Source organism: Aotus nancymaae, unplaced genomic scaffold, assembly GCF_030222135.1.
Source record: "Aotus nancymaae isolate 86718 unplaced genomic scaffold, 86718_ANA_hifiasm-v0.15.2.pri h1tg000008l, whole genome shotgun sequence".
Lineage (NCBI taxonomy): Eukaryota > Metazoa > Chordata > Mammalia > Primates > Aotidae > Aotus > Aotus nancymaae.
This window is the reverse complement of record NW_026988419.1, coordinates 54015808-54035841: the sequence shown is the minus strand read 5'-3', so window position 1 is coordinate 54035841 and position 20034 is coordinate 54015808. Positions and strand designations below refer to the sequence as shown.

General features: G+C 40.3%; 1 protein-coding gene across 3 annotated transcripts; it reads right to left on the bottom strand.

Annotated features, from left to right (window-relative positions):
* Positions 1 to 1619: 1619 nt before the first annotated feature.
* On the bottom strand, positions 1620 to 17914 carry FKBP7 (FKBP prolyl isomerase 7). 3 transcript variants are annotated; one of them, XM_012471468.3, is made up of 4 exons: positions 17621 to 17913; positions 16214 to 16365; positions 6548 to 6681; positions 1620 to 1941 (listed from the first exon to the last, which is right to left on the bottom strand). In XM_012471468.3, exons 1-4 carry the CDS (start codon positions 17839 to 17841, stop codon positions 1780 to 1782), a joined length of 669 nt encoding a protein of 222 aa, XP_012326891.2. In that variant the 5' UTR covers positions 17842 to 17913; the 3' UTR covers positions 1620 to 1779. The 3 variants fall into 3 exon arrangements, with proteins under 3 accessions (XP_012326891.2, XP_012326892.1, XP_064229367.1); XM_012471469.3 differs by having other exon boundaries at positions 6548 to 6678; XM_064373297.1 differs by lacking the exon at positions 6548 to 6681 and having other exon boundaries at positions 1824 to 1941; positions 17621 to 17914.
* Between the last annotated feature and the right edge of the window lie 2120 nt (positions 17915 to 20034).

Below are 20034 nucleotides of genomic sequence, written 5' to 3'. Positions count from 1 at the left end.
AGTGAGGGATTACAGGCATGAACCACCACGCCTGGCCTGCTAAGACTTGGTAATTCGTAAAGGAAAGAGGTTAGATTGACTTACAGTTTCCCATGGCTGGGGAGGCCTCAGGAAACTTACAATTATGGTGGAAGGCGGGAAAGCAAAGCACCTTCTTCACAAGGTGGCAGGAGGGAGAATGAACACAGGAGGAACTATCAAACACTTATAAAACAAACAGATATCATGAGAACTCACTATCATGAGAACAGCACAGGGGAAACTGCCCACATGATTCAATTACCTCCACCTGGTCTCTCCATTGACATGTGGGGATTATGGAAATTATGGGGATTATACAAAATGAGATTTGGGTGGAACACAAAGCCTAAGCATACCATGCAATATGCAAAATCTTCTCTGTTCCAGTAGACATGTGCCCCTTCTTCGGTACCAACGTGATCTTCTACAGCATCTCTTACATACTATTCTCAAGTCATATGACATCATAACTTGGCCATGACACAGAAATGCTAAGGCATTGTATATCCTCATTTGTTTGGTACATTTATAAACATTTGATAGCATACCAATTTGTAATGATCATTCCTCATTAATGAGAAGAATGATGGGAAATGACGTGACATAAGGGATGAGATACCTACAGAAAGGGAACGGAAACTAAGAAATTCCATGGCATCAATTTAAAACTATCAAGACAAAAGCTTGGGGTGGCAGATATCTTATAAAGGTTTACAAGAGGGAAGAGGAGTTGCAAATTTATAGTAATGTCTGAAGGAATACAAGATCCAGGCAGTAGATACTTTATGCTTGCTATACGAGGCAAAATGTCTTTGGTTTGGTCAAATATCTTTAAACATTCCCCATTGGAAAATACCCAAGGCTAGAAGCTTACAAAAAGTACAGAGACTGTGTTGAGGTTCTTTGTGGAACAGAGATATACAACTTTCTTCCTCCACATATACCAAATGAAGACTCTTTAGTTCTAGGATTTTTATATCCTCTTCATAATGTTATAAAATAACGTATAAATAGGCCAGGCATGGCGGCTCATGCCTGCAATCCCAGCACTTTGGCTGAGGCGGGCAGATCACCTGAAGTCAGGTGTTTTGAGACCAGCCTGACCAACATGGAGAAACCCCATCTCTACTAAAAATATAACATTAGTCAGGCATGGTGGTGCATGCCTGTAATCCCAGCTACTTGGGAGGCTGAGGCAGGAGAGTTGCTTGAACCTGGGAGGTGGAGGTTGTGGTGAGCCAAGATTGCGCCATTGCACTCCAACCCGGGCAACAAGAGCGAAACCCCACCTCAAAATGAATAAATAAATAAATAAAATATATAAACAAGTGAAAGGCTACTTCCTGGGTCCTTACTGAATATTTTTAAAATATGAGGCACTTTAACTTTTAAAATGTGTAAAACAATTGGATATAACACATTTACACATGCTGGCAAGGTTAAAGTTGGGAAGAGCTTGCAGTTTCTGACATATTATACATGTCCTCCTACATCCTAAGGGGAAAAAAATGCCCACTGGGACACAGGGGTCTGTTTCATCTTGCTACAATTCTTGTTTACAGAATAAAGCAATAGGAAACACAATCATACCATTCCTGCAAGTTTGCAAAACAGCCTCACATTTATTATACCAAAATCATATGTATTGGGGGCATCAAAATATCTTCTTATAGGGGAAAAATAGAAAATACAAGAAAAGTGACTTTGTTTCATACATAAAGTACAGTAAATAGCTGAAAAATCTAGAAATACAAATTGCTATAGTTCATCGTGTTGGTACACATTGTATTCCTTGGGCGAAATGAAGCCATCACCATCATGGTCATTCTTCTTAAAAATATCTTCTAAAACTGCATCCTGATATGACTTGTCACGTAGCTTCTTATCTTTTTCAAAATCCCTTTGCAAGTAGAGATTTATCTGGAAGGCCAAAATAACATTCTTTTAATTAAACGGTATCACAGTAAATTTCCAGTAGCTTTGAGGAATGTTTATAATAATGACACTCATGTCCAAGATGACTTATAGTAAATGATGCAACATTTTGAAAAGCTATTTGAGGTTTTATTTTTCTTACTCTTTGAAGCAATGTTTTGGAGAGAAACAGGTCTTCAAATTAGTTTTCCCTGAGATGATAGATGGTTAGTGGTACATACTCAAAGATTGATATTTAAAATGAATTTTGTTGAAATTAAATGCTTTCTAATAATCCGTGCTGTTCATTTTATCAAAGGAAAAGCACTCATGACTGCCATTAGTGAATGAAACCAAAACTGGCATTTCTATAATCTCTAAAACTAATGAATATGTAGTATAATCAATAAAACCCAACCATGGGTTTAGAAATAAAATTTAGTGTTTTAAGTTTTTCTGTGCTCCTATAGCTCTCCTCCAAATCTACATAACTATAATAATCTGTCTAATATGTCAAATAAAGAATGGAATCCTGAAGTATTCACTTATTCTCTATGTAATATAAAATTTCTCTATGCAAACAAACATTAAAAATATTGTCCAGCCGGGCGTGCTGGCTCACTTCTGTAATCCCAGCACTTTGGGAGGCCGAGGCAGGTGGATCACCTGAGGTTGGGAGTTTGAGACCAGCTTAACTAACATGGAGAAACCCCATCTCTACTAAAAATACAAAATTAGTCAGGTGTGGTGGCACATGCTTGTAATCCCAGCTGCTCAATAGGCTGAGGCTGGAGATTCTCTTGAACCGGGAGGTGGAGGTTGCAGTGAGCTGAGATTGCAACACTGCACTCCAGACTGGGTGACAGAATGAAAAAAAAAAGTATTGCCCAATATAGTAGCCACTAGCCACATGTAACTAATAAGCACTTGAAATATGGCTATATCATATTGAGATATGTTACTATAAATGTAAAATATATAACAGATTTTGAAGATTTCAAAAGTATATCTTATTGGAAACTTTTACATTGATCTCATATTGAAATAGCAATATATTAGATATATTGAGTGAAGATATATCATTAAAATCAATTTCACTGATATCTTTTTACTTTTTAAGATGTGCCTATAAAAAATTTTAAATTATATGTGTAACTAAATTATATTTCCATTGGAAAGCACTAATCCTTATAATAACCAAAGAAGGCAATGCACAATTATCTGGAGGTAATGTTCAGTAAGGCTGGCATTACAGAGGCAAGAGTATTTTTGAAAGCTAGAGTTTGAGAGGTTTTTAGCAATACATATCTCAGCCTGTAAGTAGACTTTATTTTAGAGCAATAGTGGACCTTAATGAAGAGTGGACCATTGCAAGTAGACTTTATTTTAGAGCAATCATTGGACCTTAATGAAGGATATATCAACTGTTCTCAAATGGGACTTTGGTCCTACATGAGCAAGACACATTTTTTTCTTCCAGCTGGAGCTTAGCAATCCTATGTGGTATAAATCATTTTTAATAGCTTCAAATATTTCTCAGTTTCTAAGTTAGTCAATTGATTTTTTCATTTCACTCGACTCCTTTTCCAGTACACTATAGAACAGAGGTACACAAAGACAGTTGGTAAGAACATGACCTTAATTTTGCTAGTAATGGGTTCCACACTATTTCCACTCTTTAATTTAATAAAATACTGTATTTCCCCCATTTTTATTAATATTAAAGAAATAGTTTTTCTTTTTTGTTGTTGTTGTTGTTCTTTTTTTTTTGAGACCAAATCTTACTGTCACCCAGGCTGGAGTGCAATGGTGCAATCTCGGCTCACTGCAACCTCTGCCTCCCGGATTCAAGTGATTCAGCCTCAGCCTTCTGAGTAGCTGGGATTACAGGTGCCTGCCACTATGCACAGCTAATTTTTGTATTTCTAGTAGAGATGGGGTTTCACCATGTTGGTCAGGCTGGTCTCGAACTCCTGACCTCAGGTGATCCGCCCACCTCAGCCTCCCAAAGTGCTGGGATTACAAGCGTGAGCTACTGCGCTCAGCCCCTTTTTCTTTTTTAAATGTTCCTTCCTGCACACTGATGAAATAGTTAATCTTTCTGACAATGAATAAAATTGTTCTTTTTTAGTTCATGTTTCAAATTCAGCCTTTGCCTTAGATTTGCTGTCTGTTCTTGTGCAAATTAACCTCTATGAACCTCAGTTTTGTCCTCTGTAAAAGGAGGTAAGTAAGTAGCTATATTTTAGGACTGATGTGAGGACTAGAATAATGATTATGACCATCAATAAAAAATAGCTATTGTTATTCAAGTGACTGAAAATCACTCTCGTCCATCTGGCGATAAAGCAGCTGATATCGCATAGACAACTGGAAAAATTGTAGCTAAGTAGATTACTATTTTGGATTGTGTCTATTTTTATTTTCCAGAAAATAACTTAAGATCCCCTAATGTCTTACTGAGAAGTACTCATACTGCAGAACATGGTTCTTGGTGTGCTGTGATAATAAGTGGTCTGTGTGCACAGGCTGAGCTCCTGGGTACTATGTGAATTCATCTGCAGCTGCTATGGACTCTAAAAAAGCGTGATAAGGAGTCAGTAGAGAAGTACACATTGGGAACCATTTGCCACCCTTGTAACTGCTTTTCTTCTTAAGAACAGGAAATGTTCCCTTCTCTTTCTTCCATTGTTGGCCAACCAAGATGCTTGAAGGGAAAGTCATTGCTAATATCCTGGCATAAGAAGTTGAACTGGGTGGGGAAAGGATCGGCAAGGGAGATGAAAAAGACTTATTTTTATCACTTGAAATCAACTCAGTTTTATTTTACTATTCACTTAGGTGGTAGAGTTGTGTATTTTGAAATGCCTCCAAATTAGTTAAGAGGGGAGATAGCTGATTTACGCATGTTAAGCAAAAGTATGGTCAGTGGGACTAAGTAAGACAGTAGACTTTAATAAATAGTATTGACTTGAGGTCAGGCGCAGTGGCTTACACCTTTAATCCAAGCACTTTGGGAGGCCGAGGCAGGCAGATCACGAGGTCAGGAGATGGAGACCATCCTGGCCAACATGGTGAAACCCCATCTCTCCTAAAAATACAAAAAAGTTAGCTGTGCGTGGTGGTGCATGCCTTGTAATTCCAGCTACTCGAGAGCCTGAGGCAGGAGAATTGCTCGAACCCAGGAGGCGGAGATAGCAGTGAGCCAAGATCGCACCACTGCACTACAGCCTGGGCAGCAGTGTAAGACTCCGCCTAAAAATAAATACATATATATATATAGTATTAGACTTGAAACATTCATGATTTTCTTTGAAAGAAGCAGTCTGGGCCCAAAGTTAAAAATACAATAGTGGGCCAGGAATGGTGGTTCACATCTGTAATCCCAGCACTTTGGGAAGCTGAGGCAAGAGAATCACTTGCAGCCAAGAGCTCGAGACCAGCCTGGGCAACATAGTGAGATTCCAACTCTCCAAAAAAGAAAAAAATATTAGCTGGGTATGGTGGCATGCTGGGGTGATCACTTGAGCCCAGGGGTTCAAGGGTGCAGTGAGCTATGATCACTCTACTGCTTCCTGGCATGGGCAACAGAGCAAGACCCTGTCTCTAAGAAAAATTTAAAAAATTAAAATGTAAGAACACAGTCATGAAGCCAGATCGCCCAGGTTATAATCCTGGTTTTGCCCGTTACTACTATGATATTTTTGGCTCATTAACCGAGTGTCATTTTCCCCATCTACAAAGTGGAGATGATGACAATAGTCTCTACTCCATAAACTATCAGGAAGATTTGATAAGTTCACATACTTATGTGCTTATAAGTAGTAACTGGTACTAAAAGTACAAAATAAAAGTTATCTATTATTACCTTTTGTTTTCTGGAGACAAGGTCTCAGTCTATCTTCCAGGCTGGAGTGCAGTAGGGCCCAAGCGATCCTCCTACCTCAGCCTCCTGAGTAGCTGGGACTATAGGTATGCACCACCATGCCTGGCTAATTTTATTAAATTTTTTATAGAGATGTGGGTCTCCCTATATTGCCCTGGCTAGTCTTGAACTCCTGGGCTCAAGCAATCCTCCCATCTTGGCCTCCCAAAGTGCTGAGATTATAGGCATGAGTCACGCTCCCAGCGCAATTATCATTATTATTACAAGATCTTTATTACAAGACTGAGATACAGAAGCTAGCTGGCTGAACTCCTTGTTCCTGTTTACCAACTTTCTAGCTCACTCAATTCAGATCCTTGCTAGCCTTTTTCATAATCCCATGTCCTCCTCATAATCCTATGAGGCGTGAATTATTTGCCCTGTTACAAATTCTTACAGTGCTGCCTGAAAAAGAGATATGCTAGTGTAGTCTAGAAACTGGAAGAGCACTGTAGAGATGAATAATTCGAGATTTTAATGACTCTCTTGCAGGTAGAAAGGCAGCTGAACAGGATGACTCACAAGGTTTACACTGAAAAAGCTTAGATTTTTTTTTTAGTGACCCGCTCTATAAAAGCAGTGATCAGAGCCCATGTTAGCCAGACCTAAAAAATAATAGTTGTAACACATGTATTTAAACTGTGATTAAAAAAATTAGACTATACACATGAAATTGGTTTGAATTACCTCAGCTTTAGAGAGTTGCCTGTCATTATCCGTGTCTATCTGTTTAAATGTCTCAATGCTTCGTGGTCCTTTGGTCACAGCATAAAGTTCAATCTCAAAAATCAGTGTAGCATCAGGAGGAATCTTGCCTTCTGCTAAGGGTATAAATTTTAGCAGTTTAACTTACATGAAGATATGGTTCAAATATTTATTCATAAACTGCCATAACCATATTATATTATTTCATGTTGATAAGAATTGCTATCTGAATATTTAAAAATTTTAATTTTTCTCATCTTTTACAACTTTTTTTGCCTTTTCAATAGTTTTATTTTTTGTTTTTATTTTCTGTTTTTATAAATACTTTTTTAGTAATTTTTTTTCCATATGTTTCTAAGCCAATTCAATTCAAAGGACCTATAGGACCACTATTTCTTGCTTAATTTAAGTACAAATCATAAACTTTTTATTAATACATGGATAGGACTCTCCACATCTGTGGGTTCTGTATCTGTGGATTCACCAGTCTTGGCTTGAAAATATTCATACAAAAAAAGGATAGTTGTGTCTGTAATGAACTTGTACAGACTTTTTTTTTTTTTTTTTTTTTTTTTTAAGAGAAAGAGAGAGAGAATAGGAAGGAGGAAAAAGGAAGAGAGAGAGAGAGAATGGGGAGGAGGGAGAAGGAAAAGAAAGAGGGAGAGAGAAGGGGAGTATTGCTTTCTTGCCCAGGCTAGAATGCAATTTAGTAATGGGTATTGAAAACCTCTTTTATACTGATAATTATACTTAATGATGTAGTCAGGAAGGAATAAGGGAAGAAGATAACAAACAAACAGCCAACCAATATTTAATTTAAACCTATGAAATGCTATGCGATTACTGAGGAGTGATTTACTTCCAATTATATAGTCACCTTTGGAATAGGTGTGAGGTGGTAATGTATGTTTTGTGTATTTGAAGTGGAGAGTTCTATAAATGTTTATTAAGTTTACTTGTTCCGGGTCTGAGTTCAAGTTCTGAATATCCTTGTTAATTTTCTATCTCGTTGATCTATAGAATCGTTAGCTCTTCTTGTTGCATTGATCCTTTTGCCATTATGTAATGTCATTCCTCGCCTCTTTTGATCTTTGTTGCTTTAAAGTCTACTTTATCAGAGGCGAGAATTGCATCTCCTGCTTTTTGTTTATTAGTTTATTTTTACTCTCTGTTTGATTGGTAAATCTTCCTCCTTCTCTCTGAGTCTTTGTGTATTGTTGCATGTAAGATGGGCCCGGATGCAGCATACCGATGGGTTTTGGCTTTTTATCCAATTAAAATATATATAAGTTTAATACCGGCGTTTGATGCTAGCTGGCTGTTTTGCCCATTAGTTGATGTAAATTTTTTATTGTGTTAAAGTTCTTTGCTTTTTGATATATTTTTGGAAAGGCTGATATTGGTTGTTCCTTTATATGTATAGTGCTTCTTTCAGAAGCTCTTGTAAAGCAGGCCTGGTGGTGGTGAACTCTCTAAGTACTTGTTTGTTCGCAAAAGATTTAATTTTTCCTTCGCTCATAAAGCTTAGTTTGGTTGGATAGGAAATTCTGGGTTGAAAGTTCTTTTCTTTAAGGATGTTAAATATTGGTCCCCACTCTTTTCTGGCTTGTAGGGTTTCTGCTGAGAGATCTGCTGTAAGTCTGATAGGTTTCCCTTTATGGGTAACCTGGCCTTTCTCTCTGGCTGCCCTTAGTATTTTCTCCTTCATTTCAACCCTAATAAATCTGGCGATTATGTGCCTTGGGGTTGGTCTTCTTGAAGAATATCTTTGTGGTGTTCTCTGTATTACCTGGAGTTGAATATTACCCTGCCTTGCCAGGTTGGGAAAATTTTCCTGAATGATATCCTGAAGAGTATTTTCCAACTTGGATTCATTCTCTTCATCACATTCAGGTACACCTATCAAACGTAAATTAGGTCTTTTCGCATAGTCCCATATTTCCTGGAGACTTTGCTCATTCCTTTTCATCCTTTTTTCTGCATTCTTGTCTTCTCGTTTCATTTCACTGAGCTGGTCCTCGACTTCTGATATCCTTCCTTCTGCTTGATCAATTCGACTGTTGAAACTTGTGCATGCTTCGCGAAGTTCTCGTGTTGTGTTTTTCAGCTCCATCAATTCACTTATATTCTTCTCTAAATTGTCCATTCTCGTTAACATTTCGTCAAACCTTTTTTCAAGGTTCTTAGTTTCTTTGCATTGGGTTAGAACAAGTTCTTTTAATTCACAGAAGTTTCTTATCACCCACGTTTTGAAACCTGCTTCTGTTATTGGAACACACGTGTAATCTATTAAGCCTTGTTCCGTTACTGATGAGGAATTGCAATCCCCTGTAGAGTGAGAGGCATTCTGATTTTGAGTATTCTCTACCTTTTTACGCTGGTTTCTTCCCTTCATTATATATTTGTCTGTCTGTCGTCTTTATAATTACCGACTTTCTAACTGGGTCTCTGACGTCCAACTTGTTGATTCCCTGCGCCGAAATCTGAGCAATCCACTGAGCCGGCCAAAACAGCGGTGTTAAGATTGATGGTGCTTTTCTGCCCAGGAATCTCCGGACTCTGCACCAAGAACTGGCGTGCTAAGGCACCAGCAAAACCGCTATGCCGGCCACAAGAGCCGCCCTGGCGACCCATGGAGCTCCTCCACTGGGAATCTCCTGGTCCGTGAGCAACTAATATTCGTCTGAAAGTGTGGCGTCCTCTCGTTCTTTGTGCTTACACTGGGAGGTACGTGCCCGAGCTGCTAATCATCAGCCATCTTGGATCTCTCTCTGTACAGACTTTTTTCTTGTCATTATTCCTAACCAAGATAATAACCTTTTACATAACATTTTCATTGTATTAGATATTATAAGTAACGTAGAGATAATTTAAAATACATGCAAAGATGTGCAGAGGTTAAATGCAAATACAATGCCATTTTATATCAGGGACTTGAGCTTCTGTGGATTTTGGAATCCATGAGAAGGTCTTGGAACCAATCTCTAACAGGTTCTAAGGGACAACTGTACTCTCCTATGGAGATGCATGGGCAGAAAAATTTCAAAGCATAGATGAGTAATCTTTTAGAAAATGATTTTGTTTAGTTATTTGGAAGTATAAATACAACATAAGTATCAATATATTTGTCTTTCAAATTTTCTATAGACATTAAAAAATAAGTACAATGATAGAAAAATCCAGTAACAGGCCAGGCATGGTGGCTCGTGTGTGTAATCCTCAGCATTTTGGGAGACTGAGACAGGAGGATCACTTGAGTTCAAGACCAACCTGCGCAACATAGTAAGACCTTGTCTCTATTAAAAAAAAAAAGAATTAAAAATAAAAGAAAAATTCAGTAATAATTTTACAAAGAAATTTCTAATCACAATACAGATTTTTAAGAATTAAGTTGAATACTTCTCTTTATTTTTATTTTTATGTTTTTATTTGTTTTTGTTTTTTTTGAGATAGAGTCTCACTCTGTCTCCTAGGCTGGAGTACAGTGGTGCTATATCTGCTCACTGCAGCCTCCGTCTCCCAGGTTCAAGCCATTCTCCTGCCTCAGCCTCCTGAGCAGCTAGGATTACAGGTGCACACCAGGCACTGTATTACTAGTAAGGACGGGGTTTTGCCACATTGGCCAGGCTGGTCTTGAACTCCTGACCTCAGGTGATCTGCCGCCTCAGCCTCCCAAAGTGGTAGGATTACAGATGTGAGCCACTGTACCTGGCCAGAATAGCTCTCTTTAATTAAGTTAACCTATTAGCTGATGTCACAGATTTTTTTTTTTTTTGAGACACTAGTCTTCCTCTGTTGCCCAGGCTGGAGTGCAATGGTGTGATCTCGGCTTAATGTAACTTCTGCCTCCTGGGTTCAAGCATTTCTCTTGCCCCAGCCTCCCGAGTAGCTGGGATTACAGGTGCCCACCACCATGCCTAACTAATTTTTGTACTTTTAGTAGGGACGGGGTTTCACCACATTGGCCAGGCTGGTCTCAAACTCCTGATGTCAAATGATCCACCAGCTCGGCCTCCAAAAGTGCTGAGATTATAGGTGTGAGCCACCATGCCAGGCCATGATGTCACAGGTGGTTTTAATAAGCTATGGGCTACTTCAGATAAACATTTCATAAAAATGACCTGCAGAAATGACTTGCTAAGGGGCAGCTGGTAGCTTGTGTCATCAGTATATTGCCAGTGTCCCATACAGTGCCCAATCTATTACAGGCAGTCCAATATTTGCCAAATGAATGACCCATATCACTTATTTTTAAAATGTTTGTTCTTGGAAGGAAACAGCAATTTCTTTAATAAAAAAGTGAAGTAATCTTGCTGAAGTCTTTATATAGTCTGAAGAGAAAAGAGTTTGTGAGTTATAGCCAAAAAGAGTGGCAGATTAGTAGTTTTCAAAGAGAGAACATAGAAAGATCTACCCATGCATCATAAGACTAACGTAAAAATCCTGACCTAATGCACCACATATTACCTGACTTTAAAGTAGAATGCTAGAGATTGAGTCAATGATCATTTTATAAAACCCATTCCTATTTTGCCCAGTTATAATCTCCTTATGACAGAAAAACAATTACTCCTGACAATAATTCAAGGCAAATTCAAAACACAAATTCAAATTTATTTATTTACTTTTTGAGACAGAATCTGCTCTGTTGCCCAGGCATTAGCACAGTGGCACGATCTCGGCTCACTGCAACCTCCACCTCCTGAGTTCAAGTGATTCTCCTGTCTCAGCCTTTCGAGTAGCTGGGAATACAGGTGTGTACCACCACATCCAGCTATTTCTTGTATTTTTAGTAGATATGGGGTTTTACTATGTTGGCTGGGCTGATCTTGAACTCCTGGCCTCAGGTGATCCACCTGCCTCGGCCTCCCAAAGTGCTAGGATGACAGGCGTGAGCCACTGCACCCAGCCCAAAATACAAATTCAAATTTCTTAAGAAAAAGTATCATAGGTACATATGCAGTTTCTAAACAATTTTGCTGTAAACATAGAAAATATTGGCCAGGTGCAGTGGTTCACACCTGTAATCCCAGCACTTTGGGAGGCTGAAATGGGTCAATCACTTGAGGCCAGGAGTTCAAGATCAGCCTGCCCAATATGGTGAAACCCTGTATCTACTAAAAATACAAAAACTAGCTGAGGCATGTGCCTGTCATCCCAGCTACTCAGAGGCTGAGGCAGGAGAATTGCTTGAACCAGGGAGGTGGAGGCTGCAGTGAGCCAGGATCGCACCACTACACTCCAGCCTGGATGACAGAGTGAGATTACGTCTCAAAAAAAAAAAAATATATATATATATATATATGTAGCCAATTACTTCTTTTTCTTGTAAATAACAAACTAAAGTATAAAAACGAGAAAAACATGCATTTGCTAAGAAACTACTTAAGTTTAGAGAAGCAGATCAAAGAAGTAAGAGTTAAGGTAAAGAATATATACATACCGCATATATTATTATTTAAGCACTAAAAAGTCACATGCATTTCAAGACATGCAGGGGTGCTCTGTGACATGAGACAAGGATATATTGCTGAAGAAAGACTTCTTCAAGTACTACCTAAAATAAAGTTATAGCTAATGTTAGGTCTTAATAACAAATTACTTTTAAAAGTTTAATCAAGAAGTTGTCTGTTAAACAGTTACTTAAGATCTACACTGCAACTTTTAAAATAATGCAATCCAAGGTATTGTAATGCAGGCAAGGCCAGTATTCACTATGGTCCAATTACCACACTTTTTGGGCCTCAGTTTCCTTACCTGTAAAATGAAGGTGCTGGTGGTATTACTAGTAAATTTATCACTTTAATGTTTGTTAGAGATACCTGCAATTGAATATGAACTTGTTTCATGTCAAACTTCTATATCTCTGCAGCAAGTTTCTGATTTATTAAGAGCTTAGGCAGCCTGCATAGTCATTCATATCTAAGCATAAATTAGTTTATGAAAAGGATAAGCTAAGTAATCCTTTGCCTGATGGTAGTGGACGCTGCATGAGCACCTGATGATGACAGATGTGGGTGGTCTAGGAGATGGGAGAGTGTGTGCTCTGGTGGTAGGCAGAATGTGGAGGCATCTGATGACACAACACAAGACAGAAAGGAAAACTTTGAAAATAAAGAAGAGACAGAAAGGAAAACTTTGAAAATGAAGAAGAGACTGAAAGGCAAACTTTGCGGACGTCACTTTGCCTAGAAGTGGTCTCAACTTTTGACAACCTTTTTTGCACAACTATTGCATTGAACTTAATTTATTTTCAATTTTCTTTCTCTTTCTCCCAGGTTCCTATACAAATAAAACCAGGATATACAAATTATGGTGCCATGGGAGCTATTCTGATGGGATCAAATTATTGGCAAAAAGCATTAAAAATAAAGCCGAAGTTATCTGGAAATTGTCTCTGGGTCTGACTTGCAGCACTAACCTCCCCCCAATCCAATGTGGGACACTGATGCCCCAATTTTGCTGGAAATAACTCTTTTTTTAAAGATACTTTAAGTTCTGGGGTACATGTGCAGATAGTGCAGGATTGTTACATAGGTATACATATGCCATGGTGGTTTGCTGCATCCATCCCCCCATCACCTACATTAGGTATTTCTCCTAATGAAATAACTCTTAATGACTAAGACAATTGCCTCAAAGAAGTCATGCCACTTCCATGAAATATTTGAGAGCAATGTCAACATCTCATTTTGGAAAATGAATCTGTAACTGTATACTATTTCAAATAGGTGGAGTTAGCAGTGGCTCTAAACAGGATAAGGAGGCAGAGATTCTTTCTGTATAGCCTTCAAGCAGCAACCGGGAGCAAGGACCTAACAAAGCATGCAAGGTGCCTGTCTGTCAGGCTGCCCATTCTCCCTGCCTGCTTTAAAATTTTTCTTCTCTATTCTGCTACACTTAATTTTTGTAATTTAAAAATTTAATTTTGGAAAAATCAATATATGCACGATAAAAATTTCAAATGGTACAAAATGTTAGAGTGAAAAGAAATCTTCTCATCCTTGACCCAGAGGCCTCCTTCCCAGGAACACTTAATGTTATCAGATGACTGCATATTCTCTCAGATGTATTCTGTGTGAATACATGCATATGTGAAACTCCTCCTCTGAAATACAAGCTCATAAAGGATCGGGAATAGTGTCTACTTTGGCCACTGCTTTATGCCCAGTGCCTAGAACAAAGTCTGACACTGATGCTCAATATATATCCCCAAAGTGGAATATAGTCTAGTTCACTTTTTTTTTTTTTTGACAGGGTCTTGCTCTGCTGCCCAGGTTGGAGTACGGTGGCATGACAGATCACAGCTCACTGCAGCCTCAACCTATTGGGCTCAAGGGATCCTCCCATCTCAGCACCCTGAGTAGCTGTGACCACAGGCAGATACCACCACTCCTGGCTAACTTTTTAATTTTTTGTAAAGACGGGGTCTCCCTACATTGCCCAGGCTGCTTTCAGACTCCTGGGCTCAAGTGATCCTCCCACCTTGGCCTTTCAAAATGCTGGGATTACACGCATGAAGCCACCATGCCTGGCCTCTACTTTATTTTTAACATATTAATAAGTATGGTTCTACTTCATTGTTTTTACTGGCTGCACAGTACTTCATTGTATAGATATACTATAATTTAACTAATTTCCTATTGATGGATAGGCAGGTAGTTTCCAGCAGTTTGCTACCCTCCCCCACAAAAATGCCTGCAGTGAATTTTCTTTTACATATACCTTTGTGCACATTTCTGGAAATGGAACTACTGGATAAGAAGATATGTGCATTTTCATTTTTTTTTTTTTTTTGAGATGGAGTCTTGATCTGTCGCCCAGGCTGGAGTGCAGTGCCCCAATCTCAGCTCGCTGCAACTTCTGCCTCCCGAGTTCAAGCGATTCTCCTGCCTCAAGCCTCAGCCTCCGGAGTAGCTGGGAGTACTGGGAGTACAGACGCACTTCAGCACACCCATCTAATGTTTCTATTTTTAGTAGAAACAAGGTTTCACCATGTTGCCCAGACTGCTCTTGAACTCCCAACCTCAAGTGATCTGCCTACCTCAGCCTCCCAAAGTGCTGGGATTACAGGCATGAGCCACCATGCCTGGCCTGCATTATCACTTTTGATGACAATTGTTAGAGAGGTTGAATGATTTACATTCCCAGCAATAGTGCTGGTTTTTCCATGCTTTTGCCAAGTTGTTTCTGTCTTTGGGAATCTAATGAGTGAAATACAGTGTCTCATTTTTGTTTTAATTTATCTTTAACCATAAATAAAAGTAGGTATTCTCATACACTTAAAGGCCATTTGTAGTTTTTTGTTAGTGGGCTGCTTATTTATGAATTTGGCTCATTTCTAGGGATATATCTTTTTCATTATCGATCAGTAAGTCTTCATACATGTGACAAGTATTTTCCCATTTATTTGCTTTATCTAGGTTTTCAGATCTTTTTGCTCTAGGATTGTTAAAAATAGGGAAGATAATGAACAAACAAGATCACTTCTTGCACATTTAAAAGCTTGTCCTGTATTGGGGTAATAGTGACTGACAGATTACTCTATCTCAGATACTCCTTTTACAATGTGCCATTGCTGTCCTTTTACTCTAAACCCACATGTTCTGGTTTCTGAGTTTTACAAATTTAACTTGGGTACTGCTTACCTAAGGTCTGTGTTATAAACATTTATGTAGTAATAACATATGCTGAAAACAAATAAAAATGCCTAAGGTAGAGCTTATAGAATATATACTATCATGGTGATGTTGCCACAATGTAGAAGAAAGAACTCTGGCCAGAGATCTATATTCCAACGATGTCATGTTATCTTTAAAAGCAAAAAGAGGGAACTGGACTGAACTAGATATAGCTGAAGGTCACTGGGCTCTATAGTTCCTTATTTCATCTTTTTATTTTTATTTATTTTATTTTTCTGTTTGTAATTGCGGTAAAATATACATAACATAAAATTTACCATCACAACGATTTTCAAGTGTGTTGTTTAGTAAAGTATGCTTACACTGCCATGCAACCAATGTCCAGAACTCTTTTCATTGGGCAAAACTGAAACTCTATACCCATTGGTCAACACTTCCCCTTTTCCCTCTCACTTCAGCCTTTAGCAATCACCCTTCTACTTTGTTTCTACTAATTTGAGTACTCTAGGTACCTCATATAAGTGGAATTACACAGTATTTGTCTTTTTGTGACTGGTTTATTTCATTTGGCATAATGTCCTTAAGGTTGATACATGTTGGTGCATGTCTCAAAATTTTCTTCCTTTTTAAGGCTGAATAATATTCCACTTCATTTTTTTTTTTTTTTTTTTTTTTTTTGTAGAGCAGGGTCTTGCTGTTGCTCAGCCTGGTCCTGGCCTCAAGTGATCCTATCCACCTTGGCCTCTAAGAGTGTTGGGATTACAGGCATGAGCCACTGTGCCTGGCTTCCATATATGCATATATTCATTTTGTTTATCCATTTCTCTATCTATGGACATGTGGTTTGCTTCCATTTTTTGGCTATTGTACATGGCTGCTATGAGCATGGCTGTACCAATATTTCTTTGAGACTGTGCTTTCAATTCTTTCAGACATATATACCCAGAAACCTATGAATTATTTTTTAAATATAACTCCAACAAGAAATTAAAATTAAACATCTTACCATAGCCTTCCTTTCCATATGCAAACGAAGGGGGTATAACCACTTTTCGCTTTTCTCCAGGGCACATATCCATCATAGCAATGTCTAGGCCTTTTATGACTTGCCCAACACCAAGAACAAACCATTTGGGGTGGCCTTCATTTTGTGTCCGACTACAATAAAAAAACAATACTTAAGTAAACTGATTTCAAGAAATCAAACTTGAAAATACAGCTGGGTATTTAAAATTGAAGTCCTCTCTAACCATCATTCCCATATAAGCACTCTTTCTAAAACCCTTAATGGGGTATTTGACTCAAACTTCCCTATAATCACCAGAAAGAAGTATGATTTGCCCAAAGCTAATCATTAAGAGCCATCTCATTTTTTAAAATTGTTATCTTTAGAAAAACTATTCAACAGTTAACTTTTTTTTTTTTTTTTTTTTGAGACGTTGTCTCACTCTGTCACCAGGCTGGAGTGCAATGGCGTGATCTCAGCTCACTGTAACCTCTGCCTCCTGGGTTCAAGCAATTCTGCCTCAGCCTCCTGAGTAGTTGGGACTACAGGCACGCACCACCATACCCAGCTAATCTTGGTATTCAACAGTTAACTTTTTAATGGGTCTCCAGCCCCTAACTAGCTGAGTGGCTTGTACAAAGAACTCATTTAACTTCTCTGAGTTTGTTGTAAAAAATGATGGGGCAGGTTTAGCTTTAAAAAGTCATTTTGGTAGTAATTTAAAATGGTATATTTTCTTACTAAATCCCAATAATAGAATTTATTAAATTCTAATATAATGTAATATTAAATTAAATTACAAAATTGTATAAATTCTTATTAAAATTCTCTATTCTAAATGGATGGAACTATCTTTCCCAGTCCTATCTTAGGGTGAAGAAAAGTTTCTCCCTCTGAGTAATTAAATCACAGTAGGCACCAGGTGGAATAGGGGAGCAGGGCCCACCAGAAGTCACCAGGGAAGTCATCGTTGTAGTGGCTTCTTGATAGTTAGAAAGTGGCCACGACCTATAGAAATTGTGTTTCTAAAGGTCAGAATTAATCTTTATTCTATGTATTTCTCTGTAAAGACTCAATACTTACTGGCAAAGGAAAAATGTGAACATCCTTACAGGCAGAACCTGGATTTAATTCTGGAGGTCCCAAGGGTAATGGTGGTGGTTGGTGTGTGTGTGGATGTATTGCATTTTTGATTTATTGGACCAACATTTTCAATACCTTTTAAATAGAAATATTCAGTTTGTTAAAGAACTACTGCCATGTAATGTGATTTTTTTTCTATGAATAAAGGGCTCAACTTTTACTGCTAAAAAGTAAAACCCCAACCAACCAGTGAGGTTTCTGCTTGGTGGAGGCAGGCAAGATTGTGTACAACTGGATTCGGGGGGAGCTCGCAGCATTTCCTACCTGCAGTAGAATTTCGAGCCGTCTTTAGCCAGGTAGCCGTCATAATGGGCATTTAGTAGGTCTCCCTTCTTGCTCGTCTTAGAGCAGTTTTCTGGACGATGCAAAACTTCTATTTTCACTTCTTCGGTGCTCACCTCTATCTTTTGTCTCTGAGCAGTAAAAAGCCCCCACAGATAAAATAAAACAATTAATCTAAATAAGAAATGCATGGTTTCTGGCATCGGCGCAGAACACCGCGCTCCCTCCCGCGTGTCACTCGCGCCCCGTGGCTGTCCCGCGGCGAGTTCCGACGCGTGGCAGGCGTTGTTCGGCGTCACAAAGGGCCGGGGCGGGGCCATGGACGCGGCCCCGCTCCCTCCTCCTCTTGCTGCGCGCTCAGCAGAGTTAATGCTGTTTCTAGGCCCTCGGGCTGGCTGTCCTGTCTCTGAGATCGCACAGCATAGTCGCTCCGCTTCTTCTTGCTAAACCCGCATATTTTACAGCCAGTTTCCTCAGGGTTGGGTGACAACGTTTGGATTTTCTAAAATGAAATTGGCATAAGACGAAATAAACAGCCGGGGATGTCGTAGAGTCAGGGAATATGGTTGTCATTGCTGGAAGCAAAAGGCTTCTAAGACCCTTAGGGAACGAGCAAATACTGGGGTGAGGAAGAGGCATGATGGAAGAGGAGCGTAAAAAATAGGCTGGCGGTGGCTTTCTGGGTGCTTCTGGGTGTCCTTGAAGCGCATTCTCGGGTCGGAGTCTTGCATTCAGAGGTTTCAGGCTAATTGGCACAACGCGAAGGCCAGCCGGACGCGACGAAACCGCGGTGCCGCAGCCCCTCCGCCTGGCTGCAGGGGTTTCCGAGAGCCGACCTCCACGATTCAGCGTCCGCCGCTGGCTTGCATTTCTTTCCCCCGCCACTCGGGGTCGCCCTTGATTCGAGGGCCTCAGGTAGTGCGGGAAATGCTCTTTCGACTTTTTTGTACCAATCCCATGGGATACGTCATTTTACACATCAGTCAAGAAAACTTGAGTATTGGATATTTTGTCCCAATCTCACAGCTAATACGCAGCACGGATTTGGCCAAATTTGTGACAACTCCACCCACCCCCATTTTAATATGAAAACCTTTAAAATACACAGAAAAGTTGAATTTTACAGTCAACACTCGTACACTCACCACTTAGATCCTATCATTTAACTATATTTGATTTATTACATATCCATCCATCAATTCACCTTATTTCCAAGTGAACACCCAAAGACTACCCAAACCAGAAAACCTGCAAAGGCCTTCTGCATTCGCCTGGATTAGGTTCTGGGAGTAGAGCTGCTATTCCACCTCGGTGATGCGAAGAAAAGCTGCAGCACTAAGCCTGATTCATGTGCTTTGCTTAAAGTTTGCAAAGTTCCATAAACCTTAAAATTACTGTCGATAATGCAAGATGACTATTGCGTCCAAGCGGGAGTTTTAAATATCACAAAAGCTAGGGGAAAGTCCCCATTTCTAGAATAAAATCCCAAAGTCGAGTTTCATGTCTTATATTCTAAATAAAACTGTGGCTATCCAAGGTTAATTATGGCGTGATGACAGTTCCTTGGGGGCCATCGCTGTTCCTTGTGAGAAGACCCCGACTGCTGCACACTGCCTTCCTAGGAGATAATTTCAGACCCCCTGAATGTGAGGAAAATACGAAGCAAACAGAAATAAGAAGGCTTTTATTTATTTTTGAAGAAGAAATCATCACCAAAAGGACCTGAGGCTTAGTTACAGGAAAACCCGAGAGAACTAAGTGCCCTCGGGATGAGTGCGCGGGGAGCTCCTCCTCGGGTGGGTCCCGGGGCTGCGCGCGCAGCGGAGCTCGAAGGCCTCGGCCCCGGGGGCGGTCGGCCTGGGCCTTGGCGGCCAAGCGGAAGACTGGGGAGCCTCGGGGCCGTTGGCTACGGGCCCGAGGGAGGAGTAAGGCGGCCCTGGCTGGGAGGCCGACGGTACGACGCGCCGGACCGCCCTCCTCGCGCAGCCTTGGGCTAGGCGGCGAGGCCACAGGCCGCGCCCGCTCCTTCAGCCCCGCCGCCGGGGAGGGGTTTCCCGGGACGATCCGGCCCCTTTCATCCAGGAAGTGAATGCGACGTCGGGGTCAATGAAAACAAACTGGGAGCCCGGGGGGAAGGAAGGCAGGCGAGGAGGAGGCAGCGTTGGGGCGAGTGAGGGAGCAGCCGAGCCGCGGAAGCTCGAGCAGGAAGCCGGTTGCGGCGGCCGACGCCGCCGAAGCTTACCCAGGGATGTCTGGGCCCGCGCCTCGCGGCCCCCGAGCTCCAAGCGGCAACCGCCATCTCGGCCTCTAAGGGCCGCCACGTCCCGGCGGCGCGCGCGATCAGAGGGCGGCTTCGTGCCTGCGGCGGGCGCCGAGGGAGGGGTCCCGAGCGGTCC

Bases quoted from the DNA above. Each gene is read 5' to 3' on its own strand.
- FKBP7 (XM_012471468.3), bottom strand. From the start codon at position 17,841: ATGCCAGAAACCATGCATTTCTTATTTAGATTAATTGTTTTATTTTAT. The intron at 6,682-16,213 runs GTAAGATGTTTA...TTATACCCTTAG, and splicing joins ATATGGAAAGGAAGGCTATG to CAGAAGGCAAGATTCCTCCT. The intron at 1,942-6,547 runs GTAATTCAAACC...TTGGCCTTCCAG, and splicing joins GGCAACTCTCTAAAGCTGAG to ATAAATCTCTACTTGCAAAG.